Source organism: Sorghum bicolor, chromosome 2 (genome assembly GCF_000003195.3).
Source record: "Sorghum bicolor cultivar BTx623 chromosome 2, Sorghum_bicolor_NCBIv3, whole genome shotgun sequence".
Lineage (NCBI taxonomy): Eukaryota > Viridiplantae > Streptophyta > Magnoliopsida > Poales > Poaceae > Sorghum > Sorghum bicolor.
In genome coordinates this window covers 23,181,048-23,208,610 of record NC_012871.2, presented here as the reverse complement: position 1 = coordinate 23,208,610, position 27,563 = coordinate 23,181,048, and the positions used below count along the sequence as shown (strand labels likewise).

Here is a 27,563-nt window from a genome sequence, read left to right as displayed (position 1 = left end):
TTTTTGACATAGAGGGCAATTGCATACTCCGTACAATCTCGACCCATATATATATATATATATATATATATATATATATATATATATATATATATATATATATATATAGTGTGCTAGCGAACGAACGGTTGATGGGCACTCTGAATATTGTTGCCAGCGTGGCAGAGTGGAGCAGGCGAGCAGCGGCACATGTACCAGTGGCACAGAGCTATGGAGTTGGGAGTTGTCTATCAGCTCTTGTTTTGGAGCAGATAGAATACACGCAGGCCGGCACGGGCGCATCAGACTTCAGTCATGCAGGAGCAGGACTTTGTGTTGTCCAAGTCTCGAAGAGCACATAAAATATCTTGCTTAGACATGACCCAACATGCTGGACCAAGCAATCGGAACACAAAAAGATACCAAAACTTGTATGACCGCGTTGGCGTGAGCTTGGTACCAATGCAAGGATCTTTATCTGCACAGCATAGGTTGAACAGGTGAACTTCCTAAAAATACAAGAAAGAAAGAAAACAAAAGAAAAAGGGAGATGAACCAGTGAAAAGTGAACTGCACTTGCGTACTCCTTCGGTCTGGAGGGAAAGTCGTTATGGGATATATGTGGGTTAAGATTTCTCAACTTTAATTATAGAGTCATAGGAAATACTTATAACATATATATCTCCAAATAAGTTTATTAGAAAAATATATTTAATGATCTATCTAATGATACTAATTGGTATTATAAATACTAATATTTTTTATAAACTTAGTTAAAATTAAAAAAATGATTTATCATGAAGCGAGAATGACTTCTATTTTAAGACAGGAGTACGTTATACGGCGTTAGGTACTTAGGTTTAGACGTTTAGCATCAGATTTTTCTTGTCTTTTTCAAGTTATAAAATAAAGATTCCAGCTTCATATTTTTTTGCTAAGAATTCGTCGGATTTGCATTGTTGCAAGTTCATGTGAATTGCGTGATTTCGTTCATTTTCTGTAGCAACACATGTTAAGCTCCTTCCTTTGTGACATATATGAACTGATAACTACATGTAGTAAGGACTTATTCTTAAGACTTGCTTCTCCTAAACACTATGCTCCAAAAATGAAAATAAGATGGAAAAAGTCTAAATAACCCCCTGAACTATCAAGGGTAGTCTAATTTTGGGTTTCACCTACAAAACCGGGTAAATAGGACATTAAACTTTCGTTTTTGGTTTGATTTACCCCCTGGGTGGTTTTCTAGGGCGGTTTTGGCCAGCGTGGCGGCCGACGGCCCATGGGCCTTGAAGACAGACGCCCCTCGGACTCCCTCTCTCTCTTAGTCTCACTCTTCTCCCACACGCTTCCTCCCCCGCGCTCTCTGCCGAAAAGGCGACTCGTCTCCTTCAGCACTGGCGACTCGGACGGCACGACGGCGATGATCGGGCGCACCGGACCTTGAAGGAACCTCTGCTCGTCGGTCAGGTGAGTAGCTCCTTCTTGGTCTTGGAGTGATTTCTCGTTGTGTCACACCGCGCGGATATGGTTAGGGCGGATATTGGGGTTTTGTTTATCGGCGAAATTAGGGTTCAATGTCGTTGTAGTACTGGATCCGATTGAGTTATGAACCATTGTCCATGTTTCTGTGATGCTGTTTTGCATTTAGTTTGTGGTGATGTACTGTTAGGGTTTGTATAAATCGTAGGATTTCAGTACAAATGTTCTGAGTGTGGTTCTGTGGTGTTCATGGCAGGATGGATGATAGTATTTGCATAAGATTTCATTTTGGTGGTAGTTTTACTAGTGTGGGTGGTGCCCAGTTCTATGTTGGAGGAGACAATGCTGAGTCTTGGATTGACATGGACAAGTTATCCTATTTTGAGATCTTGGGTCACCTATCTGATCACTACAATTCCACTGGAGTGTTGACGTTGTACTGGCTGATTCCTGGGAAGCATATCACCAATGGTCTCGTGCTGTTGGTGGATGATGATTCGTGCAGAGTTATGGCTGAACACCACACTGGATATAAATGTGTTGATATGTATGATGAGGATGTTGCAGAGCTGAGAGCAGATGATCAAGACATCTGGCTTGGGGATGATGAAGGAGTAGATGATGAAGGAGTAGATGATGAGAATTATGAAGATTTCCTTGAAGATCCTACTGATGATGACAAGTCACCTACAGAACTAGATGATAAAGGCAAAGGCAAAGCTCCTGCAGAAGAAGAAGAAGAAGAAGCAGAGGATGTGGATGAGGTGGATAGTGCTGAAGGCTCTTCTGAAGATGAAGATTACAAGCTGCCACCAGAGGAAGACAGCAGTGCAGAGGATGAAGAAGCTTTGTAGTACAGGAACTATGCTAGGCAGATTAAGAGAAACATAAAGGCAAAGAAGTTAGGGATGCATGCCAAGCTAATTGGTGAAATAAGGGCAGAGGACTTAGTTGATGAAGTACCAAACTTGGATGAACCTGGAAGTCCTTTTCTTGACTCTAGTGAGGACTACTCATATGAGGAGGACAGTGATGAAGAGATCAGAAGGTGGAAGACATTGGAAAATAGGTTTGACCATAAGGCAGAGGTTCCAGTTTTCTCACTTGGCATGGCTTTCATTGACAGCAGGCAGTTCAAGAATGCCCTTGTCAAGTATGGACTTAAGGCACACAAATCACTGAAGTTTGACATAGATGAAAAGTTAAGGGTGAGGGCAAAATGTGACTGGATTGGGTGCAATTGGATGATATATGGGTCAAAGACTACAAGGTCTCAGTGGTTTAAGGTGGTCACATTTTCAGATGTCCACACTTGCCCACCCAGGAGGGACAACAACCTAGTGACCTCCACTGTAATTGCTAAGCACTATTACAATCAGATCAAAGACAACCCTACCTGGTTTGCTGGTCTCATTAAGGCTGCTGTGCTCAAGGATTTTCTAGCTGATGTGTCTATCTCAAAGTGCAAGAGGGCCAAGTCTCTGGTGCAGAAGCAAGCACTTGATGCTATGTCAGGAGAGTACAACAGGATATATGACTATCAGCTAGAGCTACTTAGGTCCAATCCTGGTAGTACTGTGGTTGTCTGCCTGGACCCAGACATAGAGGGCAACCAAGTCTTTGAGAGGTTTTATGTTTGTTTTGATGCTCTGAAGAAAGGCTTTGTTGATGCAAAACTGGTCTGCAAACACAAAGGGCTAATACCCGATTCAAACGTTAAGGCGTGCCAGCCGATTTGACCTTGCTATCGGCAAAGGTGATAACTCGAATACTTTAGTCCTGACAACAGCGATGCGCCCGGATGTCACGGCTAAGAGGTACTCACGCGGAACTTGAGAACACGCCGAGCTTAAGTCGACGAATTCCTAAGAACTCGTAACAAAAGGAAAAAGTATGACGAAGTCGTCGAAAAGTAAATGCTGGAATATGAGTAAAAACGTGTGTTTGATTGATTTCTTGATTGATTATTACAAGGCCCTAGGGTCTATATTTATACCCTGCTCAAAGAGCTACAACCAGACACGATTAGAATTCGAATTCCAAATTACACGGAATCCGTATACAAAACGATGCAAATAATTAAGGAAATAACAAAACTATCCCTCGTGACAAACCGAAACTCCTCCACATAACGACCGGCAGCTTCCAGACTCCTCCTTTGCATCATCGGCAGATCCTTTGCCATAGTCATCGGCAGACTTTCTTATCTAGCCATCGGCACCATATTACTTCCCGTGGACTTAGTCACATTCAACTTCTCCCTCATCGGCAACCATCCTCATCGGCAACCCGCTTTGTAAACATCGTACTGCCACCTTATCCTGCCATCCTAGACACGTGCCCAAAAACGGTGTCAACACATGCCCCCCCGTTTCGGAGTATAAAACTATTAATGCTCCGAAATTCTCTGCAGTAATGGTGCCTTCTCCCGCAATTAATGCTCCTAATCTGGTAACCGACAACCTCAATCTGGACAACTCTGATCCTAATCCTCCGCAGATTCCTCGAAATCCCCAACTTCCTAAACGGGCATTTTTCTCAGTCGTACATCGGCAACGATACCGTTACAAAGATCTGCCGATGTTCTGACCAGGATATTCGCAAAAACGGTTACTTCCCCTCTATCCGCCCATCGGCAATATGACCGTTATAGAATATCGCCGATGGACCGACCAGGAGATCTCGCACAGTAAAATATCTTCAGATAATGACCGCTTCCCGTCAGATCACCTGCACAATCCCTGGATTACCGTGCGAACAGTTACCATATCCACCTGAGTACCCTCGGATTTCTCGGATGCGGCAAAGAGATAAGTCGGATTTGCCCTTGCCCATCTTGTCCTATAAATAGTTCCTTCTTGGGTACTCCTTCCCCATCACACCATTCTACTACCCAACTTTACTTTTCCAGCGGCGGCGCCACCAAAAACTCCTAAGGTCTCCGACAAGTACCCCTCTTCATCAACTCCGGCGCCTTCACACGCCTCCTTCGCAGCAAGATGGCTGTCGGGTTCGTCGTCCCTGAGGTCAAATCTCCACCCCGTCTTCTGTATTTTTCTTCATATCCCTGTTCACTCGCAATTCATTTTACTGAACATCTTCCTTTTCTTTCCTCTTTGTATTTCTTTTTACGCCCAAAATCACTAGGAATTGTCCAACAAAATTGTCATCCCCACCGATCAACCACACCTTCAATGCCTCGGCCCTCTAGGGGACCCAGATCCAACTGACCTTATCAACGCAGAAACCAACAGGATCCCCTTCAGAGCCGAAAATTTTTCCTTAGATCTGTGGAAGGACACCTTCCGCTCTTGGCCCAGCCCAACTGTAGGGTGGAAAGACTGGTTCTTGAGGGTCAGCAACTCTAATGAAGTTCAGTGGGGTGAAAGGAATCTAGCCCAATGCATTAGATTGTCCATTACCGATATGCATAGGAACGAGTCACTGCTGATAGCTGCATCCTACTTTTGGTCAGACACCCTCAATGCTTTTGCCTTTGGCCACGGCCCTGCTTCCCCTACTCTTGCCGATGTAGCCATGCTTACTGGTCTAGATATATCTTCTGCCGATAGCACCCACTTTTTTGATACTGCCCCTAGTGCCAAAGTGGAGACTCGCGCTATCGGCGGTTGGTCGGGGTACATTCAGAAGTACCGTGGGAAAGGATCTGTCACCATAAAGGAACAAACTACCTTTCTGAACATGTGGCTGGACAAGTTTGTATTCTGTGGTCGATCGGCAGGACCGACTTCTGTCTACCTATCGGCAGCAGAAAGACTGGCTAACGGTGGCCGATTCCCTCTCGGCCGATACTTGCTTGGCGCTGCTTACCACCTTCTCCATCAAGTAGCCCAGAAACTTCTGCTCGGCCAATCCATTGGCAACTTGGGAGGCCCCTGGTGGTTTGTCAACATGTGGCTCAATCTGCATCTGCACAAGCGTCTCAACTTCAACCTGTTCACACAGCGTTTCCCAAGAGATATAGCTGAAAACCATGTATTGGGTGAAGAGGAATCGGCAACACGCGCCCCCTTGAACTTTGGCGAAGCTGTCATAGTTCTGCCTGGTTCAGGGGGTAATCCAGATCAGATCGGCCGATTCTTCCAGACTCTGTATGAGGGTTTGACCAGAGACGAACGACCATGGTTGGCTTATGATGACCCAGATAGCATGCTCCCTCTGACCTTCAATCCATTTGATGAAGCTCTCGACAGGGACAATGAGGTGATGATGGCAATTGTGACCCCCAGAATCATTCCAGTGAATTTCTTTGGTAGCACAAAAACCTCCCCTCAAACTTACGAATTTTACAATCCATCGGCATTAGCTCGCCAGTTAGCTTTCGGCCAGTTGCCGATTGCACTTCCTTATGCCGATGTGATAAAACCCAGAGAAACTATCAACAACCTTCTTGAGTGGACTCGAGCAGCTCAACTACCACCAAACGCCGATATAGATGTAAATCTGTCAGAATGGGTTCCGGCTGCTTTTATCACTCAGGCATACAAGTCATGGTGGGCAGAATGGGAAGAGCATCTATTCTGCAGATCGGCACTTTCATACCGCGGCATGATTGACTCCAAATACGAAGTTCCCGATGACACTGTAAGTAACTCAAACCAACGTTTCATCTTCTCAATATTACCTCCATCGGCAGCTTACCCTTGTATTCCTTTTGCAGGTTGACAATATTCCTCCATTGGTTAGCAGGAGTGGCAGGCCGATCGACTTGTTTCCATCAGGCCCGATTTCCTCAATCGGCCACAATGCTCCCACTCTAGCTTCCATCGTGCATCGGGGTGTACGTCTCAGGAAAGTCACCACCAGAAGAACTCAGACATCACCAACGGTTGCTGCTCCCACTCTTGCGCGGGCTTTCAAGGCAATTTGTCAAATCTTTTCCTTTATGCTGACTATCTTTATATCGGCTATATTTATGCTTATAAACTCTTGTTCATTATTGCAGCAAACCGGCGCATCGGCGAAAGCCAGGTGTGAGAGTACCGATGCCCCCCAGTCTAGCCAACCCAAGAGAAAGGGCACCACGGGTGCTAAGACTGGAACAAAGCGCCAGAAGGTAGCAACTCCCCCTCCTCCTCCGGTATCTCCAATTCCGGTGGAGTCTTCTCCTTCTTCTCCAGAAGCCCAGCCACAGCAAGCACCATCTCCCCCACCTATGCAGGAAGCACCACAGATAGAAGAACCCCAACAGGAAGGATCTCAAACAGAAGATACATCAGCTGACACGGGTGAACAAACAACTGGTCCGGTGGGTCCAATTATACCATCGGCAGTTCTCCCGATTCAGACAACCGTTGTCCCTCCTCCAGGTAACATACTTTAACAATATCGCTACCGATGAACTTATTCTTATTTAGTCTCATAACTCCTTTTGTCTTCTTTCAGTTGATATCGTTCCATCGGCAATCTCAGCCGATCAACCTGTAGCTCCATCGGCATCTTTGGCCGATCAGCCTGCAGCTCCGTCAGCACTTCTCAGTCAAAGACAAGAGATCGCCTTGAAGCAAGTAAGTCACCGTTTACCGTTAGCACTATTTGCCGATTCTCTAAGTATGAGCTAATTTTGCTTTCCCTCCCAGGAACAAGATTCTCCCGATAGCCTGTTCTCCTTCGCCATCGATTTCTCTGAAGAAGAAGGTGAAGAAGCAAGCACTTCTCAGACGGTCGGCATCACATCGGCAGAGGTCAGGGTCAGGTTGGAAGAATTGTCAGCTCTCCTTCACCAGGACACAGCGCAATTGGTTGATGATTCCGACCCTACCAAGACCCTGTTCAGAACTCTCAGAGGCCAAATCCCAGCCGATGTTGAAGAAATCCTGTTCCAAGCCGCTCATCTGGAGAGTCGCCAGCTGCAGTACCAAAGAGCTTCTCGGCGGCTTGCCGATAGAGCCGCTCAGACTCAACTCTCCGATGAAATGAGGAAAGAGAAGCTTTTGACCGATGAGAAGCACAAGAACATCGGTATCCTGAGATCTTCCGGAGACGCGCTGAAGCAGAAGATATCCGATCTATCAGCAAGAAAAGAGTCCCTGTTGGCGGAGCTCAAGGAAGTAGAGAACGCTCTGTCCCAAGCCCAACAGGAAGAGAGCCAATTGCCAGAGACCATCAGGCTTCTTGAGCGCGAGCGAAATGCTCATGGTCGCAAAGCACTCCAACTGAAGAAGAAGCTGAAGCCGATAGAAGGTTCTGCCGATGATGACATCAAGGAGATAGAAGAAGCCAACCAAATTCGGCTACGCGCTATATCGGCAATCCAGACGCTGCTTAACACCCATCGGCATTGTATCTGCGCTTTCCTGCTTCCTCAGCTTTTAGTCTAGCCGATAGGACTGTTATCGGCGCCTAAACTTTTGAAACACCAAGTCTTGTCCCCAAGCATTTGGATCCAGCCGATAGGAGTGTTATCGGCACCTAAACTTCTATGCATCGACCCATATACTGGGGTAGTACTTCTTTAAATATTTGCCGTTTAATGCTCTGGGAAATTCAATTCCTTCGAGGGTTTCTAGAATGTAGGCATTACCAGGAGCCGATCGACTTATCCGATAAGGACCCTCCCAATTAGGAGACCACTTTCCAAACTTCGAACTTTTGGACCCAATTGGTAAAATTAATTTCCATACCAAATCCCCATCGGCAAACTCTTTAGCCTTCACTTTCTTATCATACCATCTAGCAACTCTCTTCTTATTTTCTTCTATACTCATTAAAGCTTTTAACCGATGCCCTGCTAGATCGTCCAATTCATCGGTCATCAAAGTGGCATAACCATCGGAAGTTAATTGATCTTGAAAAGATAATCGCCTAGATCCAGCCTTAATTTCCCAAGGCAACACTGCATCATGTCCATACACCAATTGATAGGGTGATACCTTGGTCGATCCATGACAAGCCATCCGATAAGACCACAATGCTTCATTTAATAATGTATGCCACCGCTTAGGATTTTCTTCAATCTTTCGTTTAATAAGCTTGATAATTCCTTTGTTAGACGCTTCGGCCTGCCCATTGGCTTGAGCATAATAAGGAGAAGAATTCAACACTTTAATTCCCATACCGATTGCGAATTCATCGAACTCCCCCGATGTGAACATGGTGCCCTGATCGGTAGTAATCGTTTGGGGAATCCCAAATCGGTAAATAATATGCTCCTTCACAAAATCAATCATATTGGCCGATGTGACTTTCTTCAAAGGAATAGCTTCAACCCACTTAGTGAAATAGTCAGTGGCAACTAGAATGAACTTATGCCCTTTGCTAGATGGTGGATAAATCTGGCCGATCAGATCGATGGCCCATCCCCGGAACGGCCAAGACTTTATTATAGGATTCATAGCCGATGCGGGTGCTCTCTGGATATTACCAAACTTTTGACAACCTTGACATCCCTTGAAATATTTAAAACAATCTTCAAGTATGGTTGGCCAAAAATATCCATTCCTTCGAATCATCCACTTCATCTTAAAAGCTGACTGATGCGCTCCACACACTCCTTCATGGATTTCCCCCATCAAACTTCTAGCTTCATCATCACCCAAGCATCGGAGAAGAATTCCGTCGATAGTTCGATAATACAATTCATTTTCAAGGAGCACATACTTGGTTGCTTGAAATCGAACCCGTCTTTCAACTTTTTTGGATGGATCTTTTAGATAATCAATAATTTCTTTCCTCCAATCACCGGCACCGACTGCCGATGTCGCATTAATCATTGGCTGATATCCCGAGGCATGCTGAGCTAACCGATTAGCGTCTTCATTATGCAATCGGGGAACATGCTCCAATCGGAAATCCTTGAATTCCTTTAACAGTTGCATACTTCTCTCGAAATAAGTTATGAGAACTTCACTTCGGCATTCATAGCTTCCGGCCAATTGATTTATAACCAACATAGAATCCCCGAATATTTCAACAGCATCAGCACGAACTTCTCTTAACAACTCCAATCCCTTGATCAGAGCTTGATACTCAGCCTGATTATTTGTTGATGTGGCAACAATCGGCAAGGAAAACTCATACTTCCTCCCCTTAGGGGAAACTAATACAATGCCGATTCCTGCCCCCCGGTCACAGGTAGATCCATCAAAGAAGAGCGTCCAGGGTACAATTTCCAAGGTTTCCACTAGACCGCAATGCTGAGTCACAAAATCGGCCATAATCTGCCCTTTGACTGCCTTAGCCGATTCGTAACGCAAATCGAACTCCGACAGCGCTAAAATCCATTTACCGATCCTACCACTCATAATCGGCATAGATAGCATGTATCGGACCACGTCATCTTTGCAAACAACAGTGCATTCGGCCGATAACAGGTAATGTCTCAGCTTGATACATGAAAAATATAAGCATAAGCATAGTTTCTCAATGGCCGAATACCTGGCTTCAGCATCAATCAACCTCCTACTCAAATAATAAATTACCCTTTCTTTCCCTTCAAATTCTTGAACTAAAGCTGAACCGATAACCGATCCATCGGTAGATAAATACAATCTGAAGGGCTTCCCTTGTTGAGGTGGAACTAGAACTGGAGGATTTACTAGATACTTCTTGATTTCATCCAGAGCCAACTGCTGTTCTTCTCCCCAAATAAACTCTTGATCGGCTTTCAATTTAAGAAGAGGACTGAAAGCACGAATCCTACCAGACAAATTCGATATAAATCTCCTGATAAAATTTACCTTGCCGATCAAGGATTGGAGCTCGGTTTTGTTGGTAGGGGCCACTATTTTATTGATGGCATCAATAGATCTTCGACTAATTTCAATACCCCTCTGATGTACCATGAAACCAAGAAACTGCCCTGCCGATACACCAAATGCACACTTGTTGGGATTCATCTTCAATCCATGCTTCCTTGTGCACTCTAACACTTTTTGTAAATCGGCAAGATGCTTTGAGAAATCTCCAGACTTAACCACCACATCATCAATATAAATCTCTACGAGCTTGCCGATGAACTCATGAAATATAAAATTCATAGCCCTTTGATAAGTAGCACCAGCATTCTTCAACCCAAAAGTCATGACTATCCATTCAAATAGCCCAACATGACCAGGACACCTGAATGCGGTTTTTGGAATATCCTCCTCCGCCATGAATATTTGATTGTAACCTGCATTACCATCCATGAAGCTGATGACCCGATGACCAGCCGCAGCATCAACCAGTAGATCGGCGACAGGCATTGGGTATCCATCCATCGGCGTAGCTTTATTGAGATTCCTGAAATCAATGCACACCCGAAGCTTCCCGTTCTTCTTGTAAACCGGAACAACATTAGAAATCCATTCGGCATACCGACACTGCCGAATAAACTTAGCTTCAATAAGTTTAGTGATTTCGGCCTTAATATCAGGTAGAATGTTAGGATTACATCGGCGGGCTGGTTGCTGATGTGGCCGAAATCCAGACTTGATGGGTAACCGATGTTCAACAATTGATCGGTCTAAACCAGGCATCTCTGTATAATCCCAAGCAAAGCAATCTTTATATTACTTTAACAAACTAGTCAATTGTCGCTTACTCTCAGGATCTAATTTAGCACTAATAAAAGTAGGCCTAGGCTTATCACCACTACCTATATCTACTTCTACCAAATCATCGGCCGATGTGAATCCCTGGCCTAATTTTCCATCATCGGCGAATCTATCCATTAAAAACCGTCGTCAGAACCGACTGTTTGGATCGGTGGAATCTCATAATCGGCAACTTTGAGAAAATCTTTCTCCCAAACTTCTCCTGAAATGCACCTGGTCCTTTCGTAAGTATCCGCTTCTGCCGATGCGATAACATAAGAAGAATCTCCTGGGACAATCTCAATCTTGTCACCTACCCACTGAACCAAGCACTGATGCATTGTAGATGGGATACAACAATTGGCATGAATCCAATCTCTTCCCAATAATAGGTTGTAAGCACCTTTTCCGCTGATCACGAAAAAAGTTGTCGGCAAGGTTTTGCTGCCGATGGTCAACTCTGCACATATCGCCCCCTTGACTGAAGACACGTTTCCTTCAAAGTCTTTGAGCATCATATCGGTCTTGGTCAAATCTTGATCCCCTTTCCCAAGCTTCCGATATACTGCATACGGCATAATATTAATAGCAGCTCCACCATCAACTAGGATCTTGGTCATTGGCTGCCCATCAACCCTTCCTTTGAGGAACAGAGCTTTAAGATGCTGCCTCTCGTCATCGGCAGGTTTCTCAAAGATAGCCGTCATCGGATCCAGAGCCAACTGAGCTATCTTATCAGAAAATTCCAACTCATCATCACTGGCTGGTGCAAGAAACTCCATCGGCAACATGAAGACCATGTTGACGCCTGCCGATGGACCTTCCCTCTTAGTGTCTGACGGCTGCCGACTTCCAGAGTTCTCTCCCTTGTTTAGCTCTTCTTGCCTTTCACGTTGCAATCTCCTTTTCTGTGTCTTGGTTAATCCTCCAGGGCACCATGGAGGAAGTGGCCTTTGCCTTGCCGTCGGGCGTCGGTTCTCCCTTGACTCCATACGATGCGTGTTAGCATCCCTGCAAAATATGAATTCATCGGGAACCCGCGCATCAGCCATTTCCTCGAGCTCTTCTTGGTTCCTGGGAAAATACTGGACACGGTTACTAAGTCTGTTGTGCCCACTAAATCTGCCCCCCAGCCGGTCATGAACTGACACCCTTCCTCTGATCGGCCCATTAAATCGCCGTTCATCATCATGATAATGCCGATCGATCCTATCGTACCGATCATAACCGTTGCACTCAGGGCAGTCTCTGTCAGTAGGAAGCTTGATATTTTCCTCCCAACAATGGATGAAGAATGGACAATTCCAATGATCCCTGTGCCGATTCCACTCCTGTCGGCATCCTTCTTCTTCCCGTCGATAATCTTCCTGCTGGCGCCGATACCGATCTTCCCGTCGTTGCCAATTTTCTCGAGGTCTTCTATGAGTTATGACGATACCAGATCGAGGAGGCCTTCCTGAGCTAGTTCCTTCCTGGACCAAGCCCTTACTTCTTGCATCGGCAGTAGTAACTTGATGCTGAGGATCTACCGATGCACTCTTCTCAGCTGTCTCCGATGTTAAGACCTTAGCCTTCCCCTTAGCATCCAACATGTTTGTCGGGAAAGGATGTTGGTCTATCTTCATCGGCTTCTGGGCTTTGGAACTGTCAAACTTGATTCTCCCTGACTCAATAGCCGATTGCAGCTGCTGTCTGAATACTTTGCACTCGTTGGTGTCATGGGAAGTTGCATTATGCCACTTGCAATATCTCATCCTCTTCAACTCTTCTGCCGATGGGATCACATGGTTAGGTGACAGTTTGATCTGACCTTCCTGAAGTAGAAAGTCAAATATCCTATCAGCCTTAGCGGTGTCAAAAGCAAACTTCTCTGGTTCCTTCTGCCCAAAAGGACAAGACATCGGCTTCTTGTTTTTTACCCACTCTGTCAAACCGATTACTGGTTCTTCATCAGAATCTGAGCTTGTTGCTTCATCAACAAATGACACTTTCTTATTCCATGCTCTCTTAGGCTCGAAAGGCTTGATGTCTTGATCAGAAATCCTCTGCGCCAAATGACTTAAACTTTCGAACTCCTGAGAGGCATACTTATCCCTGATATGCGGCAACAAACCCTGGAAAGCCAAATCGGCTAGCTGCCGATCATCCAGAACCAGGCTATAGCATTTATTCTTGACCTCTCGTATCCTCTGCACAAATCCCTCAACCGACTCATCATTACGTTGCCTCAACTTGACCAAGTCGGTGATCTTCTTCTCATGAACCCCCGAGAAGAAGTATTTGTGGAATTGCTTCTCTAGATCGGCCCAAGTAATTACTGAGTTGGGAGGTAATGATATGAACCAAGTAAAGGCCGATCCAGACAATGATGACGAAAATAGACGAACCCTCAATTCGTCCCTGTTACCAGCCTCTCCACATTGAATAATGAACCTGTTGACATGCTCCATGGTTGACGTGTCGTCCTGTCCGGAAAACTTTGTAAAATCCGGTACCTTGTACCGATGTGGAAGCGGGATCAAATCATACGCGGGAGGATACGGTGTCCGATAAGAATAAGTGTTGACTTTGGATTTTATCCCAAATTGTTCCCTCATTACTTCAGCAATCTTATCGGCCCAATATGCATCGGCATCTTGCCGATGAGGCGGCTGCGGATCTGGCACTTGGTGGCGAACCTCCACGTGTCTGTTCGGGACGTGATCTGCACGGAACATTGTATTGATCACCTGTCCTCCAATCTGCGGACCACCAAACTGCTGTCCACCGATTGGCTGTCCTCCGAGTTGCTGTCCAAAATTCATTGGCTGGTTGGGAATCCCCTGACCTTGGAACCCGGGATAGACCTGCCCTTGCTGGAACCCTGTAGTCTGGTAACTCTGCTGGGGCGATTGTGGAAAGGCTTGATGTCCAAGCCATCCATTATTAGCGTTCATCGGCATAGGTGCTGCCGATGATTGGTAATTGGGTACCGTCGTTGAATTGACATACCCCGACTGGGCCATAGGCCTCTGTTGCATCAGCATTGACTCTGCCGATGCGTTGGGCATCTGGAACATTGAATCTTGAGGATTTCCAGTGTGAGGCCTTGCAGTAGTAGTTGTGGTATACCGAGGACTCTGGTTCACCGGCGCATTGGGAGGTGCCAATGTCATAGGAGTTTTGCCCCTCATGTCAGTTATTTGTGATGTTCCCGGCGTCAACTCTGGAGGCATACCGTAACCCCACCAGTTGGGAGGAAGAGTCAACCCTGACATTGCCGATGCCAACATATCTGTTGTCAGTTTATGCTGCCCAACTGAAATTTGTGGGTTGGTTGCCATCGGCATAGATAGTGCACCAGTAGTCCCCGATGTACTTGGAGGGACGGCAGATTGTGCACTTGCATTCGTCAAGGCAGCCGATGGAGCCGTGACCTCTGGTGCCGTTGGCTGATGATGGGAGGGGCCCACATAATCTGGTGGGATTTGTCCTTCCTTGAAAGTTCTTGCCACGGCATTGAAAACCGTATTAGACAGTACACCAGCTTGGTTAATCAACGCTCGATTGATGGCATTGTCAACCATATCTTGAAGCTTGCCAGGATTGGCGTCAAAGGTAACCTGCCGTGGTGCCGGCAGTGCATCTTTCTGGACCACTTCGCCGCTCCTGTTTATGCTGAAAGACCTCAGGCATTGCTGCTTGAACTCTTCCATGGCTTGGGCAATAGCTTGCTTCTGCTCATCCTTGAGGTTGGCCTCCGTCACGGGGATGACGTTCTCTTGATCGAGGTCAGAGATCGACATGTTGATCTTGATCTTGAATCTGGTCCCACCGGGCGTGCCAAAAGATGTGTTGATGCAAAACTGGTCTGCAAACACAAAGGGCTAATACCCGATTCAAACGTTAAGGCGTGCCAGCCGATTTGACCTTGCTATCGGCAAAGGTGATAACTCGAATACTTTAGTCCTGACAACAGCGATGCGCCCGGATGTCACGGCTAAGAGGTACTCACGCGGAACTTGAGAACACGCCGAGCTTAAGTCGACGAATTCCTAAGAACTCGTAACAAAAGGAAAAAGTATGACGAAGTCGTCGAAAAGTAAATGCTGGAATATGAGTAAAAACGTGTGTTTGATTGATTTCTTGATTGATTATTACAAGGCCCTAGGGTCTATATTTATACCCTGCTCAAAGAGCTACAACCAGACACGATTAGAATTCGAATTCCAAATTACACGGAAACCGTATACGAAACGATGCAAATAATTAAGGAAATAACAAAACTATCCCTCGTGACAAACCGAAACTCCTCCACATAACGACCGGCAGCTTCCAGACTCCTCCTTTGCATCATCGGCAGATCCTTTGCCATAGTCATCGGCAGACTTTCTTATCTAGCCATCGGCACCATATTACTGCCCGTGGACTTAGTCACATTCAACTTCTCCCTCATCGGCAACCATCCTCATCGGCAACCCGCTTTGTAAACATCGTACTGCCACCTTATCCTGCCATCCTAGACACGTGCCCAAAAACGGTGTCAACAGGCTTCTTGGCTGGATGTAGAAAGGTTATTGGATTGGATGGTTGCTGGTTCAAAGGTGCTCACAATGGTAATCTGCTCTGTGCAATAGGAAGAGATGCAAACAACCAGATGTACCTAGTAGCTTGGGTTGCAGTTCCAATAGAAAACTATGATAGTTGGTATTGGTTTTTGTCCTTGCTGCAGAAGGATCTCAATATCAACAATGGAGGGCTTCAGTGGGTGGTAATCTCAGATCAGCAGAAGGTATGATTGACTACTATCTCATATGCAGAACTTCAAATTTTGGATGTTACCTAATTTCTTTTGCTTGCAGGGTCTCTTGAAGGCAGTCAAAGAGTTAATTCCTGATGCAGAACATAGAATGTGTGCTAGGCACATCTATGCCAACAGGAGGAAGAAGTATACCGACAAGAAACTACAGAAGAAATGGTGGAGGTGTGCCAAAGCCTCAAACAGGGTGCTTTTCAATGTGTACAGGGCCTACCTTGCTCAAGACACGCCTGAGGGTGCAGCAGACATGATGACAACCTCACCAGAGCACTGGAGTAGGGCTTACTTCAGGCGTGGCAACAACTGTGATTCAGTGGATAACAACATGTGCGAGAGCTTCAACCATAGCATCATGGAAGCCAGATTCTACCCAGTGATTTCTATGTGTGAGGCCATAAGAAAGAAGCTGATGGTTAGGATACAAGAGAATAGAGCAAGAGCTGACAAGTGGACTGGTAACATTTGTCCAAATGTTTTTAAGAAGCTGAAGATGAACATTGAGTTATCTGGCAAGTGTATTGTGTTATGGAATGGGGCAGATGGTTATGAAGTCCAAGACTGGGAAGACAGGAAGTCTATTGTGAAGTTGCTCACTAGGGAATGTAGTTGTGAGTACTGGCACCTGTCAGGCTTGCCATGTTGTCATGCTATTAGCTCAATCTACAAAGGGCACCAGAACTTGGAAGATTACATTGCTTCTTGTTTCAGCAAAGAAGCATACATGAGGACATATGAGCATGTTTTGATGCCTGTAGAGGGTGCAGCAAATTGGCCAATATCTGACATGCCTAGGCCACTTCCACCAGCATATGTGAAGATGCCTGGAAGGCCCAAGACACAGAGGAAGAGGGAGGAATGGGAACAACCTAAAGGAGTAAAGCTGAGCAAGGTTGGTATCAAAATGACTTGCAGGTTGTGTGGCAAAGGTGATCACAACTCAAGAAGGTGTCCCAAAAACCCCCATGCTTCCAACAAAAACATGGCTCACATCACCAGAGAGAAGAAAAGGAAGAGAAAGGAGGCAGAGGCAGCAGGTGCTGGGGCAAGTGCTGGCACCAAGAAGACAACAACTAAGAAGGTAAGAATCTGCAAATATAGTGTTATGTTGTAATACATTTGTACTGTAGTAGTGTCTTATATTCTAATACATATGTAGGCAAAGTCCAAAGCAAGTGCTCCTCCAACCCAAAGCAGTCAAGCCCCAATTGCAAGCCAATCTTCAAGTGCCACAACTCCTGCAAGGGGAAGAGGAAGAGATAGGGGAAGTTCAAGTGGAAGGGGAAGTTCAAGTGTAAGGGGAAGAGGAAGAGCAAGGGGAAGTTCAAGTGGAAGACTGGCTCATCTCATGTTTGGAGACAACTACTGAAGCCCTGCTGTGTTTGATGTGCAACACTTTTGGTTTAGTTTATGTGTAACTGTGGTTTGTGTGTAACTCTGGCTGGTAACATAGGAGCATGAACAGATGCTTGAACAATCTATGATCTGAGCTACAAATGCTTTGGTTCTGTGACAGAAATCTTTTGTTTGTAAGATAGGAATCTTTCTGTCACAGAACCATAGACTGCATGTAGTAGCAGCAGCTGAAACTATGTACTCTAAGTCTGTGGAACTTCTACTTTATTAAGCCTTCATGGCATCTAGCTTTTCATCTCACATTTTCATCTCAGAAGTGAATAAGCAAACAACTATGATCTGAGCATAGGTTCATTCTAACATCAAATAGCTGCATAAAGTCATTACAACCCATTGCAAATATGGCATTACACACCATCCAAAAGCTAGAGCTACTTAGGTCCAACAGATAACTGACACACAACTACAACTACTGGACTTGACATCTATCATCCAGTCTTGCCATTACACACCATGGCAACAACCATACCCATGAAGAACAAACACAACAACCTAAAGTACTCAGTAGAACCCTTCTTGCTCTTGCCTTCTTCTATTTCCTTGTCCTTCATCTGCAAAGCTTTGTCCTTAGCTTCAAGTTCTGATTCCTTCTTCATGAGCTCGTTTTGCAAGAACTCATTCACCTTCTGAAGCTGTTGAACATGCTCCATTGCACTGACATAGCCAACATCAACCCCCTGCTCCATAACCTGCTTCCTCATCCTCCACACCTCATCACGCAGATCACCAATAAGCTCTGAGTACCACTCAGTTGGTTCATCATCAACCCAAACAAAGTAGGCACATTCTGCAACAGTCTGTACAAACTTCAACCAATCATCCAACAGCTACGATATGCATCAAACAACAAATGCCAATGTTGGAGAAACAAGCTTACCCCGCTCCTTTGGCATCTGCAGTACCTCCGCCCCGGGGACTTCTTACTCCACGAGATCCAGCGGCAAGCCTTCAGCTGGCAGTAGCAGTACTTCGCCGGCGTGTAGTCCAGGGGGCCTACGTGGTACGCCACCGGCGACCCTAGGCCATCGTAGCCGCCGCCACCGCCACGACCTGCAGAAGCCGAGCCACGAGAAGAACGCGCGCTTGACTCCGCCATGGCAGCAGCTGGCACCAACAAGAAGTGTCGCGACCTCCAAAACCTAGTTCGCCGGCGGGGGGAGAGAGAGGCGAGCGGCGGGGGTGGGGAAAGAAAGGGGTGGGGATGAAACGAGGGTAGGGGCAGCCATTTTCAGCCCATGGGCCGTCCTCTTGCTGGGCTGCCACGCTGGCCAAAACCGCCCTGGAAAACCACCCAGGGGTAAATCAAACCAAAAACGGAAGTTTAATGTCCCATTTACCCGGTTTTGTAGGTCAAGCCCAAAATTAGACTACCCTTAAGCATTTCCAGGGATGGCATTCTTTTCTTAAAAGAAAAAGATGACATCGTAATGGAACTAGAACTCAAAAGTTCTTATCATGCATCGATGTTACTATCAAACAGACAGACTCAAAAGGATAGCATAGCAAGGGAGAATGTCAGTCTCGGAGCACGGACATCAGCTGAGGCTTGCTTCCTAGCATGGGTACGATGCTGGCAAATGCTTTATGCTAGATACATCAAATAGCTCCATGAATCGGAGATCAGAAACTCTTGTCTTGGCAGCAGCAAAACGCTGGTATTCGTCAAATATTGAAGTTAGACACCAGCGCTGCAATTTCCTAAAGCATCCAACCACACAGCCAGTTCGATGCTGCAAATTTTGGTTCATGTTTCAATGTCAAGCTTATAGTTTATTGGGAACTTTGAGCACAGCTTGAGTGCATGACACGATCAAGCTGCTTACCTTTCCTCGCTTGCAGTGAATAAGAACCGGATGGTTACTTGCGTCTATAAGAGAAATTGCCATCAGATCAGGACACAAGAAGAACATAAATGAGCTACAAGGAATTTCATTACCTAGAATAACTTTTAGAGCTTCGCGGATTCTATCTTCTGGTATGTTCACAAACGGCTCCTGTTATTTTCAGCATCAAAAGTCTAAAACTAAGCTATAGGATATGAGAAAGGTGCCATTTCGTGAAAAACAAGGCAAAATTAACTAACAACATGATGTTATGATACAAGCAAATAATGATCAATTACATGATATTAACCAAAAGTAAAACTACAAAGGTATCATTTTACACTGCCATCATCATAATACATAGAAACACTTCAAAAGCCCAATTCTGATATTATTCCAATTTTGACACTTAAAACTCTTGTATTAAACAATACTAATAACAGTTGCCACCACAAGAGCTTGCTTAATATGTCCTACAAAGATTTAGGCAATCTCAAACTAAGATCATTAGTGCTTAATTAACCACGGTCAGGTAACGCTACGTGCCAGCTAAGACAGCAGTCTTCAGGCAATGCTAGGTGCCAGCTAAGACTGCTTCCTATCTTTTTGTCATGATAGAAATAATTCCAACTTTTGAAACCAGATTTCGAAATAACCACACTGCCAAATGCAAGCCATAGAACATGTTTCTCCCGAGATATAGCACAAATAAACAAACTAGTCCTAGTTCTTCTGGAAGCAGATGTCCACCTTCCTTGCCTTTCAATTCACTTTGCAGAAGAGCAGGAAAAATATACTTGAAAACTTATGTACTTTCAAAGTTAACATAAGAAAAGTTTGATTAGGTTTGTAGAAAAACATTAGCATTACTATGAAAACAGATTCAACAATCTATCTAATGATACTAATTATGTACTATAAATATTAATATTTCTATTGATATTTTCTCATATATATTTACTCGAAGTTAAAAGTGTTTGACACCTCGGAAAATGAGAAGGGCACTTATTTTGGGACGGAAGGAGTATGTTGCAACAAAGGGTTTAATCCCCATTGCACTAACCAACAAAAATACACAAATCTCCGATGCAATGTCTTGGGCAATACAAAATCATAATAAATATCTCCAATATACGGATGAGAGGAAGGTGCTATGATATTTTTGTTGTTATGTTAGAAAACTCCAAGCGTAAAATTGAAAAAGAATTCATAATAAAATAACATCACTTCTGCTTGCAATAATCAGATTGGGAATCAATAATGTTCTAAACATAGAAAACCATTCTTGTCCAAGCATCTTAAGTTTTAAACCTATACTTTCATGGTTTCTTGGTGAATCCACAACTGTAGACAGTAGCAAAAATAAAAAATCGCAAAGTACACCATGCCCACATACTTCTCAAACCTTAGGGTTCTTGGTGCATTCCCTGAATTGGAGAGAACCAAAGGAGTCATATGCGGCAGTTCTTTTATTATTTGGACAGGAGGTAGATGAATTCTCAGGAAATGGGGTTTACAATGATTGTTGCGACAGATCAGGTGACTAAAATGGATTTGTACACAGTATTTAAAATACCCCAGTGTAAATTTTACACATCTAACCACTACATTTTAGCAAAAATCAAGACGCTTTGGACATAAATATATTCTCAAATTGAATAAGGCCTAGTTTGGAAGTAAGGGTGAGGCAAAATCAGGGATGCAAAGGCCCCTCTGGAGAATTAAGCGGCTCATTAGAATGGCATGTCCGGAAAAGTCTGAGATCCCGAGGGGGTTGGAGTTTCTAAACTAGGCCTATGTATGGCATAGTATCTTGTTTGCACATGTGTTGTTTTTTATTTCTTTTGCTGTATTTACAAGGAAAATTATTCATTTATCCCACAAGAGCATGTGACAAAGTGTGGTCTAGCAAATCCCACTAACTAAACCAAATATATCAACAAGATTTTATTCGATGCGAAACTTAATGGATAGATGGTTTCAGGCAAAAGTGCTGGTCAGGACAGAAGCTCAGTTTGGACAAGACATATGTCTATATCTTTTAATAAATTGTGCTTAGAAGGCACTATATGAAGTACAAGAGGGAAGATTTGGCGAACATTAGCCACTGCCAGCATCAAAGCCATGAGTGTGACAGCCATTCTGTGTTGACAGCTACTCTGAGACATAAGGAATCCGCACAATGACAAGAATAAATTAAAATAATAATAAACAATATTAATGCAATTAATCAACTGCACAATGAAGAACTAGTAGGAGTAATAATTTAATACTCCCTCTGTTTAAATCCATAGTTCATTTTGGCTATTTTGGCTTTGTCCTAAAGTCAAACATTTTTAACTTTGATCAAACTTTTAGAAAAATCCACCAGCACCTACATTATCAAATTAATTCACTACGTGCTTTGATAATGCATTTATTTGAAATTTAAGTTACTATAGTCTTATAAAAATTGGTTAAATTTAGAACTTTTTTCTTATACCTACAATTGGAAAGAGGGAGTGAGTAACTGAATATACACTAGTAACTCTGCCATTCTGTTTCTTTTCACCAAACAACAAACAAGTGTGGTTTTCTAAGGACTAATTTCCAAGTAACAAATAACAATAGAACTAATCCAAGATGTCCGACGATCAAAGCAAGTATACCAATCGAAATGAGTGTGCACTTAATTAATCAGAAAGAGAATGAGTAGTGCTATTAGCAGTAGAGTTTTCTTCACCTTGGAGCCGTCGATTCCAAACTGGAAGAGCTTGATCCCGTGGGCACGGAGGAACTCCAGGTTCGCCTCCGGATACGGCTCCGGGCACAGACACCTGGGACGCAAGCGCATTCAAGAACCAATCAAGAATGGTTGGTTCAATAGGCCGGCAGTCGGTGGATTGGGGGCGACACTCACAGGACGGAGCGGAGTCGGAGGGTCTCAAGGAACGGAAGATTGGAGACGTCCGGGAATCCGGAGCGGTACACGCCGTGGTCCACCATGGCGAAGTTGAGTGGTGGTACCAACAACAGCTCCTCCCCCGCTGCCGCGGACGCCGGCTCGCCCTCCGACAGTGACGACGGCCATGAGAGCGACGCAGCCGGTGCTGGCGGATCGTCCTGGCGGCAGGGGGGCGGCTGCAGCTCCTCGCGGTGGTGCAGGGCGTCCTCCTGGGTCACCACTATGCTGTTTGCCGCCTCCTGTCTCATACCTCGGCGGAGGATATACAAATCCAAATCCGATAGCACGCGTGGAGGGTCAAGTTTCTCAATCTGGTGGTGGAGTTGCTCTAAGCTTCTCAACTGGATTGCGGCGCGGAGCTCGAGGTCCGAGAGGGATTTTTTGATCGGTTGTTCTTCGGACGCATGAATCCCGGTAAAGGAAAGGCCGAAAGGGGCGACCGGGTTCAGTTGTCATTCCCTTTCCCTGTGAAATGATTTTCCAAAAAAAAAAAACATCCCTCTGAAATGTCGTTGTAGATTTTTTTCGAGACGCACACGGCACACGGCATATTCGATGCAAGATCTTCCAGGCAGGATGGGACCGACCTGTCGCTGTTTCCTATTACCTCGATTCTAAAAAAACAATTCTATTCTTAATTTTATACACAAAGTTTTGTATGTCTTTTGACCTATAAAAACCACATTTTCATTATACCACAGTTTTCTAAAGCTATGTCGTATAAAATATCATTTACTTGCATAAAATTACCACCTCCTTTTTCAGTTGAGAGCAAAGCACATGATGCAGGAACTACAATATTACACTACCAGAAGAGTGTAATACTACCGGGAAAACAGAAGTCTGTTAGTACTAACCAATAACTCATGACTAGCAACCTCAGCATCATTAAACATGATGCAATGGCCCAAAATGTTGTCCGTGGCAACTTTCACAATTGAGAATCACCATGGCGCAGAGGCTAGCTCCTGAAGCGCTTCATCGCTTTTCTTCAAGCTGGACTGCAGCTCCTCCATCTCTGAATCCACTTTTTGCAGCACATCCTTCACATTCGACAGCCGAAGCTCAAGAGCCTTCATTTTGTCCCCGGCACGAGCCCGCTCCAGTTTCAACTCCTCGTACTTGTCCTGCCACTCTGCATAGGATTCTCTCGACGGAGAAGCAGCACCAAGGAGTCCGTTGACGCGATTGAGCAAGAACGCAACGTTCATGCCCAGGAGCTCAAAGGACTCGAGCGTCTTCTTCCAGACCAGGAAGTCCTCGCGGGAAGAGGCTTCCGCTTTGCAGGCCCTGATACCGTCGGCGATGCTGACCGTCTCCATGATCACTCCCGCAACGAGGGTGGGCTGCAGCTGCTTCAGCAGGTGCCCGTGAAGAAGCGACTTCTGGGAGCAGCAGAGCTCGTAGTACGTCCTGCGTAGGCGATCATGGAATTCGCAGTCGGTGGCCAGGCAGTCCAGGATGACGTTGACGTCGCTGAAACTTGTCACGTCATCGAAATCGATCTCTGAATCTGAAATCCCGATGCCATTCCTGCTGCTGCCATCACTTGGAGGCACTTCGCGATTATTGGTTGTGGTGTCCTCCTCACTTATGACATCTTCACAGCTTTGTTCTTCTCCTACTTCATTCAGGAGATTCAGTAGTCAGCCTATATATGTGTCCATGTGTGATGGATTCATAATTGCAAACTTAGCAAGAACTTACTTACCTTTCTTGCGCGCTTCCAAATTCTGCAGATTGGAATCTACATCTGCTGTCGTAAATCCATTTGCTCTGACAATATATACCTGAATGGAAAAGGCATAGTCAGGAGTGAACTTAAGTGACTAGGTAGATAAAACAAAGATTATGAATGCAAAGATTAAGCGATCCACAGTACATTGGGAAAAATCTTTCCTTGTTACTAAATTCTTTTCTATTACTAAAAAATAAATGGAACTGGCAGTCTAGTACCAGTTTAATGAAAAAAAAAACTTGCCTTGAATTTGGTCGACTTTACAAGCTCAAAAACCACAACATCTCCAACCTTAATACCATGATCAATTGCGAAACCTCTCCACCCAGCACTGATTCCCTGCTTGTATCCAAGGTAAGTCGTGTGATGGTCCTCTCCATTCTCATCTTCTAGCACAATTCCGACATCTCTATTCGGAAGATGCTTGTCACAAAAGTGTTTTGGTAAACCCTAAACGAGGAACACGAAAGTCAAATACAAAGAAGCAAAAGAGATACTGATCTCCTCAGGTGCCTTGTACTGAATTAGTGGTTGTCTATTTTGTTTAATAACACGGAATCTTTCAATGAAGTGCCAAACTGTAATATAAACAGGAAATGCCATTAGCCTGCACACTATTTGTTTCCTAGATTTGCTATGCTCTCCTTAAGCTTAATTTTCATGAATGAAACAATGATATGTTCAGGTCCCAGGAACAAGGGGAAAATTGCCCTAAACCTTTCAAGCCTTCATTCTGCCAATTTGATATTCTGAAAGAAATATAGTGTTTCCCCGCATTCTCTATTCATTCAAACATGTTTTTCGTAAGAAGCAGAAATTTTCTTCAGCATTGAGCAAACATAACAAGCATCAGCTTACCAGCCAAAAACCCTTGACAACGTGGGATCTTAGCATATGCTTGACGATGCTAGGATGTTCTGCTGGTAAATTTGACTGTATCTCCTCAGCTCTAGCCACAGCAGATTCCCTATTTTCGTCAACATTACAACTATTTAATAAGTGCATAAGGGTACCTGCTAACTTCAGGTACAGTTTACTCACGACAATATAAAAATAAAGCAAGACTATACTTACCTTACACTTATGTGATGGCCATTAGCATCATATCCCTGTAAGGTCACAATTTGTTCATTGTTAGTTCAACCCTTCAGCCTAGTACTAATGGAAAGACAAGAAAAATCAAATTTGAAAAGAAAAAAATAGAGATGTTTCTGATAGAGCAGTATAAAGTGAAAAAACAAAATCCACTCAAACTATATGTTCTCGAGTATTCTGTTCTGAGTTTCAGATCCAATTAAGGAAATCTGAATCAGCCCACAAAATTATAAAGTGTCCATTTTATAGTATCAAGCCTGTTATGATCTTACAAATGAAAAACTGAGAGCTCTTTTCAGTTCTATTCTATATATAGCTAATAGCTTTGTATCAAATGAACAAATATAAATATGGAGCTGGAAAGTATATCTTTACTTGTGGAAGCTTTCTCTTCTTAGGCCCAACTCTTCTTGGCCTCACAATCTTCCACGATGAGAATATTCAAAGATAAGAAAGGTTAGAGTAGAAGTTCAGAACAATATCACAATTCAGCAAAGACATGAAAATATTGATTTCAGATATAGTGTTCTTTGCTGGTGGGCTGGATAGTATATCTTTACTTGTGTCTGAGGAACACCAGGAAGCTTTCTTTTCTTAGGCCCGACTCTTCTTGGCCTCACAATCTTCAACAATGAGAATATTCAAAGATCAGAAAGGTTAGAGTAATAAGTTCAGAACAATATCACAATTCAGCAAAGACGTGAAAATATTGATTTCAGATAGAGTGTTCTTTGCTGGTCATGTAATACATTAAGCGTAGTAATGCTACAAAGAATTGCACATGAGTCCACATGCTGCTGCCTGTAGGCATACTGCCGCTAGGCGTTCACATTCCTCCGTCGCCTCGAGCAATGCCATTATGCGATCCAACGTTGTGGACATATAGCAGAGCTGCTCAGACATGTGATGATGCCCCTCAGCAAGGGCACGTAAGGCGTCCGCCGCAGAAGCCATGGGAATGGATCGAAACCAAAGCAAGCTGATACTAGATGTTATGATCATTAGATCATTTGGCGTCCACTTAAGGCCCAGTCAAATCATATCCAATCCTATCTCTAATTGACCCAAATCTAATCATATCTCTAACGGATCAAATTCCTCTAATTGATCTAGTCTAATCTCTTTCCTATCCTTATCCCTTCCTTAGTAAGGGCGCTATAGGCCACCCTACAGTAACACGGGTGCTGTTGACACCAGCCCAGGCTGGGCCGTCCTAGGCCCAACACCCATAATAATGACGATGCTATGTCCAATGGCACAGTAATATCATGATTATTCAATATGGACTTGCCACTGTTTCCTGTCCACAAGGGGGCAAAAAAATAGAAGAACTGCAAATCTAGTGTATATACTTGTATAAGATTGACACTGTGTACAAGAGAAATAAAGTGGCAGTACACTTCTATAGGAATAACCTCCCCGTCATCATCGTCCGTGTCACCACAATGAATTGCTAATGCTGCAGGTTCATTAGCAACAACAATAGCAAGCTCATCATCCTGCAATCGTGTAACTTTAGTTAGTAGAGCCACGAAAACGCCACATTTCACATGAGTATGTTCAGCGGGATGGTACTACTCTGAATCAGAACGTTTTATTTTAAGAGAAATGCAGGCAGCAGTGTGAAGTCATGCGACGCAGGTCGCAGGCCCTCACCATTGGTATGGCATCATCATCCTTGTCACTCTCGCTGCTGCCGGCGCCGCTGTCCAGCAAGTCCGTCCTCCACTTGATCAATTTCATCTTCTCCTCCATCTCGGAGTTGGTAGATCGGGATCCAGCGGGCCTCCCCCTTTTCCTCTGGTTTCAGAGAGAAACCAACAGAAGCAGGGCGACGGATTCAGAATATTCAGACAATCGAATCAATAGCGAGAATACAAACGAATGTTGCATTATTACGAGTCGATTCAAGAAAACCCGGAGAAATCGCAGTAAATAAATTAAAGAACCGATCCAAGATCGTCAACGAGATTAATTAATATGCGATAATAAATGAATGCACTTTTTTTCGAACTGAATAAATGAATGCACTTGGTGATAAATAAACAAGTCGATGGCAGCGGATTTAATTGGGAAGAGAAAAGAACATGCTTTGATGGGCTGGTCGATCCCCATTGCCGCCGCTATCCTTGAGCTCGAATGCCCTGCCTGTTCACTGCGATTATATCAGGAATTGGGGTTTTCAGATTCGAAATGCAGATGGAGAGGAGGAAGAACCGGACCGTTGAGTGATAGACGGAGGATGATGGCATGAGTGCGTGACGTATATATAGCATTGAAATGAAGGAGCCGACCGTTGAATGATTGACGGAGGATGGCGATACGATATCCATGGGTGGTTCTCGCTTCTCCGTTGATGGATATCGTTTCTATTCTTTTGAAAAACGTTCCACCTATAATGCATACAGCGCCATTTCCGCTATTAGATTTTTTTTTCAAAACAAAAGGTTCATTTCCGAGATTTCCATTTTCCTCTCGGAGTTGGCTGCTGCAAAATTCTGTAGGTTCATATCCTCAATTTTTGGGATGGATGCTTTGGGCTTGTTTATTTGTAATTAAATTAAATCTGCAACTACGAGAAGTGAGAAAATCCCACCAAACATCTTTGCAGTACCTATAATTCTTTCTATCGCGAGAGTCACACTCACTGCAAGATTGAACTACGGTCATCGTATCGCGAGAGTCACACTCACTGCAAGATTGAACTACGGTCATCGTACCGCACCATACACGGTGGTGACGCTACGATCCTACA

The 27,563-nt window shown here is 44.4% G+C and overlaps 2 protein-coding genes across 7 annotated transcripts; both read right to left on the bottom strand.

Moving 5' to 3' along the window:
* On the bottom strand, positions 117–22,465 carry LOC8062593 (probable tyrosine-protein phosphatase At1g05000). 5 transcript variants are annotated; one of them, XM_002459843.2, is made up of 6 exons: positions 21,931–22,461; positions 21,754–21,847; positions 19,145–19,202; positions 19,032–19,075; positions 18,086–18,938; positions 17,472–18,005 (listed from the first exon to the last, which is right to left on the bottom strand). In XM_002459843.2, exons 1-5 carry the CDS (start codon positions 22,221–22,223, stop codon positions 18,762–18,764), a joined length of 666 nt encoding a protein of 221 aa, XP_002459888.2. In that variant the 5' UTR covers positions 22,224–22,461; the 3' UTR covers positions 17,472–18,005; positions 18,086–18,761. The 5 variants fall into 5 exon arrangements, with proteins under 5 accessions (XP_021309570.1, XP_021309569.1, XP_002459888.2 ...); XM_021453895.1 differs by lacking the exons at positions 17,472–18,005; positions 18,086–18,938 and adding an exon at positions 117–457 and having other exon boundaries at positions 21,931–22,464; XM_021453893.1 differs by having other exon boundaries at positions 19,032–19,202; positions 21,931–22,462.
* LOC8062592 (B3 domain-containing protein Os01g0234100) lies at positions 22,697–27,159 on the bottom strand. 2 transcript variants are annotated; one of them, XM_021453891.1, is made up of 11 exons: positions 27,031–27,159; positions 26,900–26,956; positions 26,465–26,608; positions 26,209–26,307; positions 25,369–25,431; positions 25,184–25,231; positions 24,788–24,822; positions 24,572–24,680; positions 23,957–24,163; positions 23,687–23,765; positions 22,697–23,596 (listed from the first exon to the last, which is right to left on the bottom strand). In XM_021453891.1, exons 1-11 carry the CDS (start codon positions 27,139–27,141, stop codon positions 22,920–22,922), a joined length of 1,629 nt encoding a protein of 542 aa, XP_021309566.1. In that variant the 5' UTR covers positions 27,142–27,159; the 3' UTR covers positions 22,697–22,919. The 2 variants fall into 2 exon arrangements, with proteins under 2 accessions (XP_021309566.1, XP_021309567.1); XM_021453892.1 differs by having other exon boundaries at positions 22,697–23,599; positions 26,224–26,307.

Bases quoted from the DNA above. Each gene is read 5' to 3' on its own strand.
- LOC8062593 (XM_021453893.1), bottom strand. From the start codon at position 22,223: ATGAGACAGGAGGCGGCAAACAGCATAGTGGTGACCCAGGAGGACGCC. The intron at 19,203-21,753 runs GTGAAGAAAACT...TGAAAATAACAG, and splicing joins TTGGAATCGACGGCTCCAAG to GAGCCGTTTGTGAACATACC. The intron at 18,939-19,031 runs GTAAGCAGCTTG...CAAAATTTGCAG, and splicing joins TTCACTGCAAGCGAGGAAAG to CATCGAACTGGCTGTGTGGT.
- LOC8062592 (XM_021453891.1), bottom strand. From the start codon at position 27,141: ATGGATATCGTATCGCCATCCTCCGTCAATCATTCAACGGTCGGCTCC. The intron at 23,766-23,956 runs GCAAGTTTTTTT...TTTTCCATTCAG, and splicing joins TAAAGTCGACCAAATTCAAG to GTATATATTGTCAGAGCAAA. The intron at 23,597-23,686 runs GTAAGTAAGTTC...TGAATGAAGTAG, and splicing joins TTTGGAAGCGCGCAAGAAAG to GAGAAGAACAAAGCTGTGAA.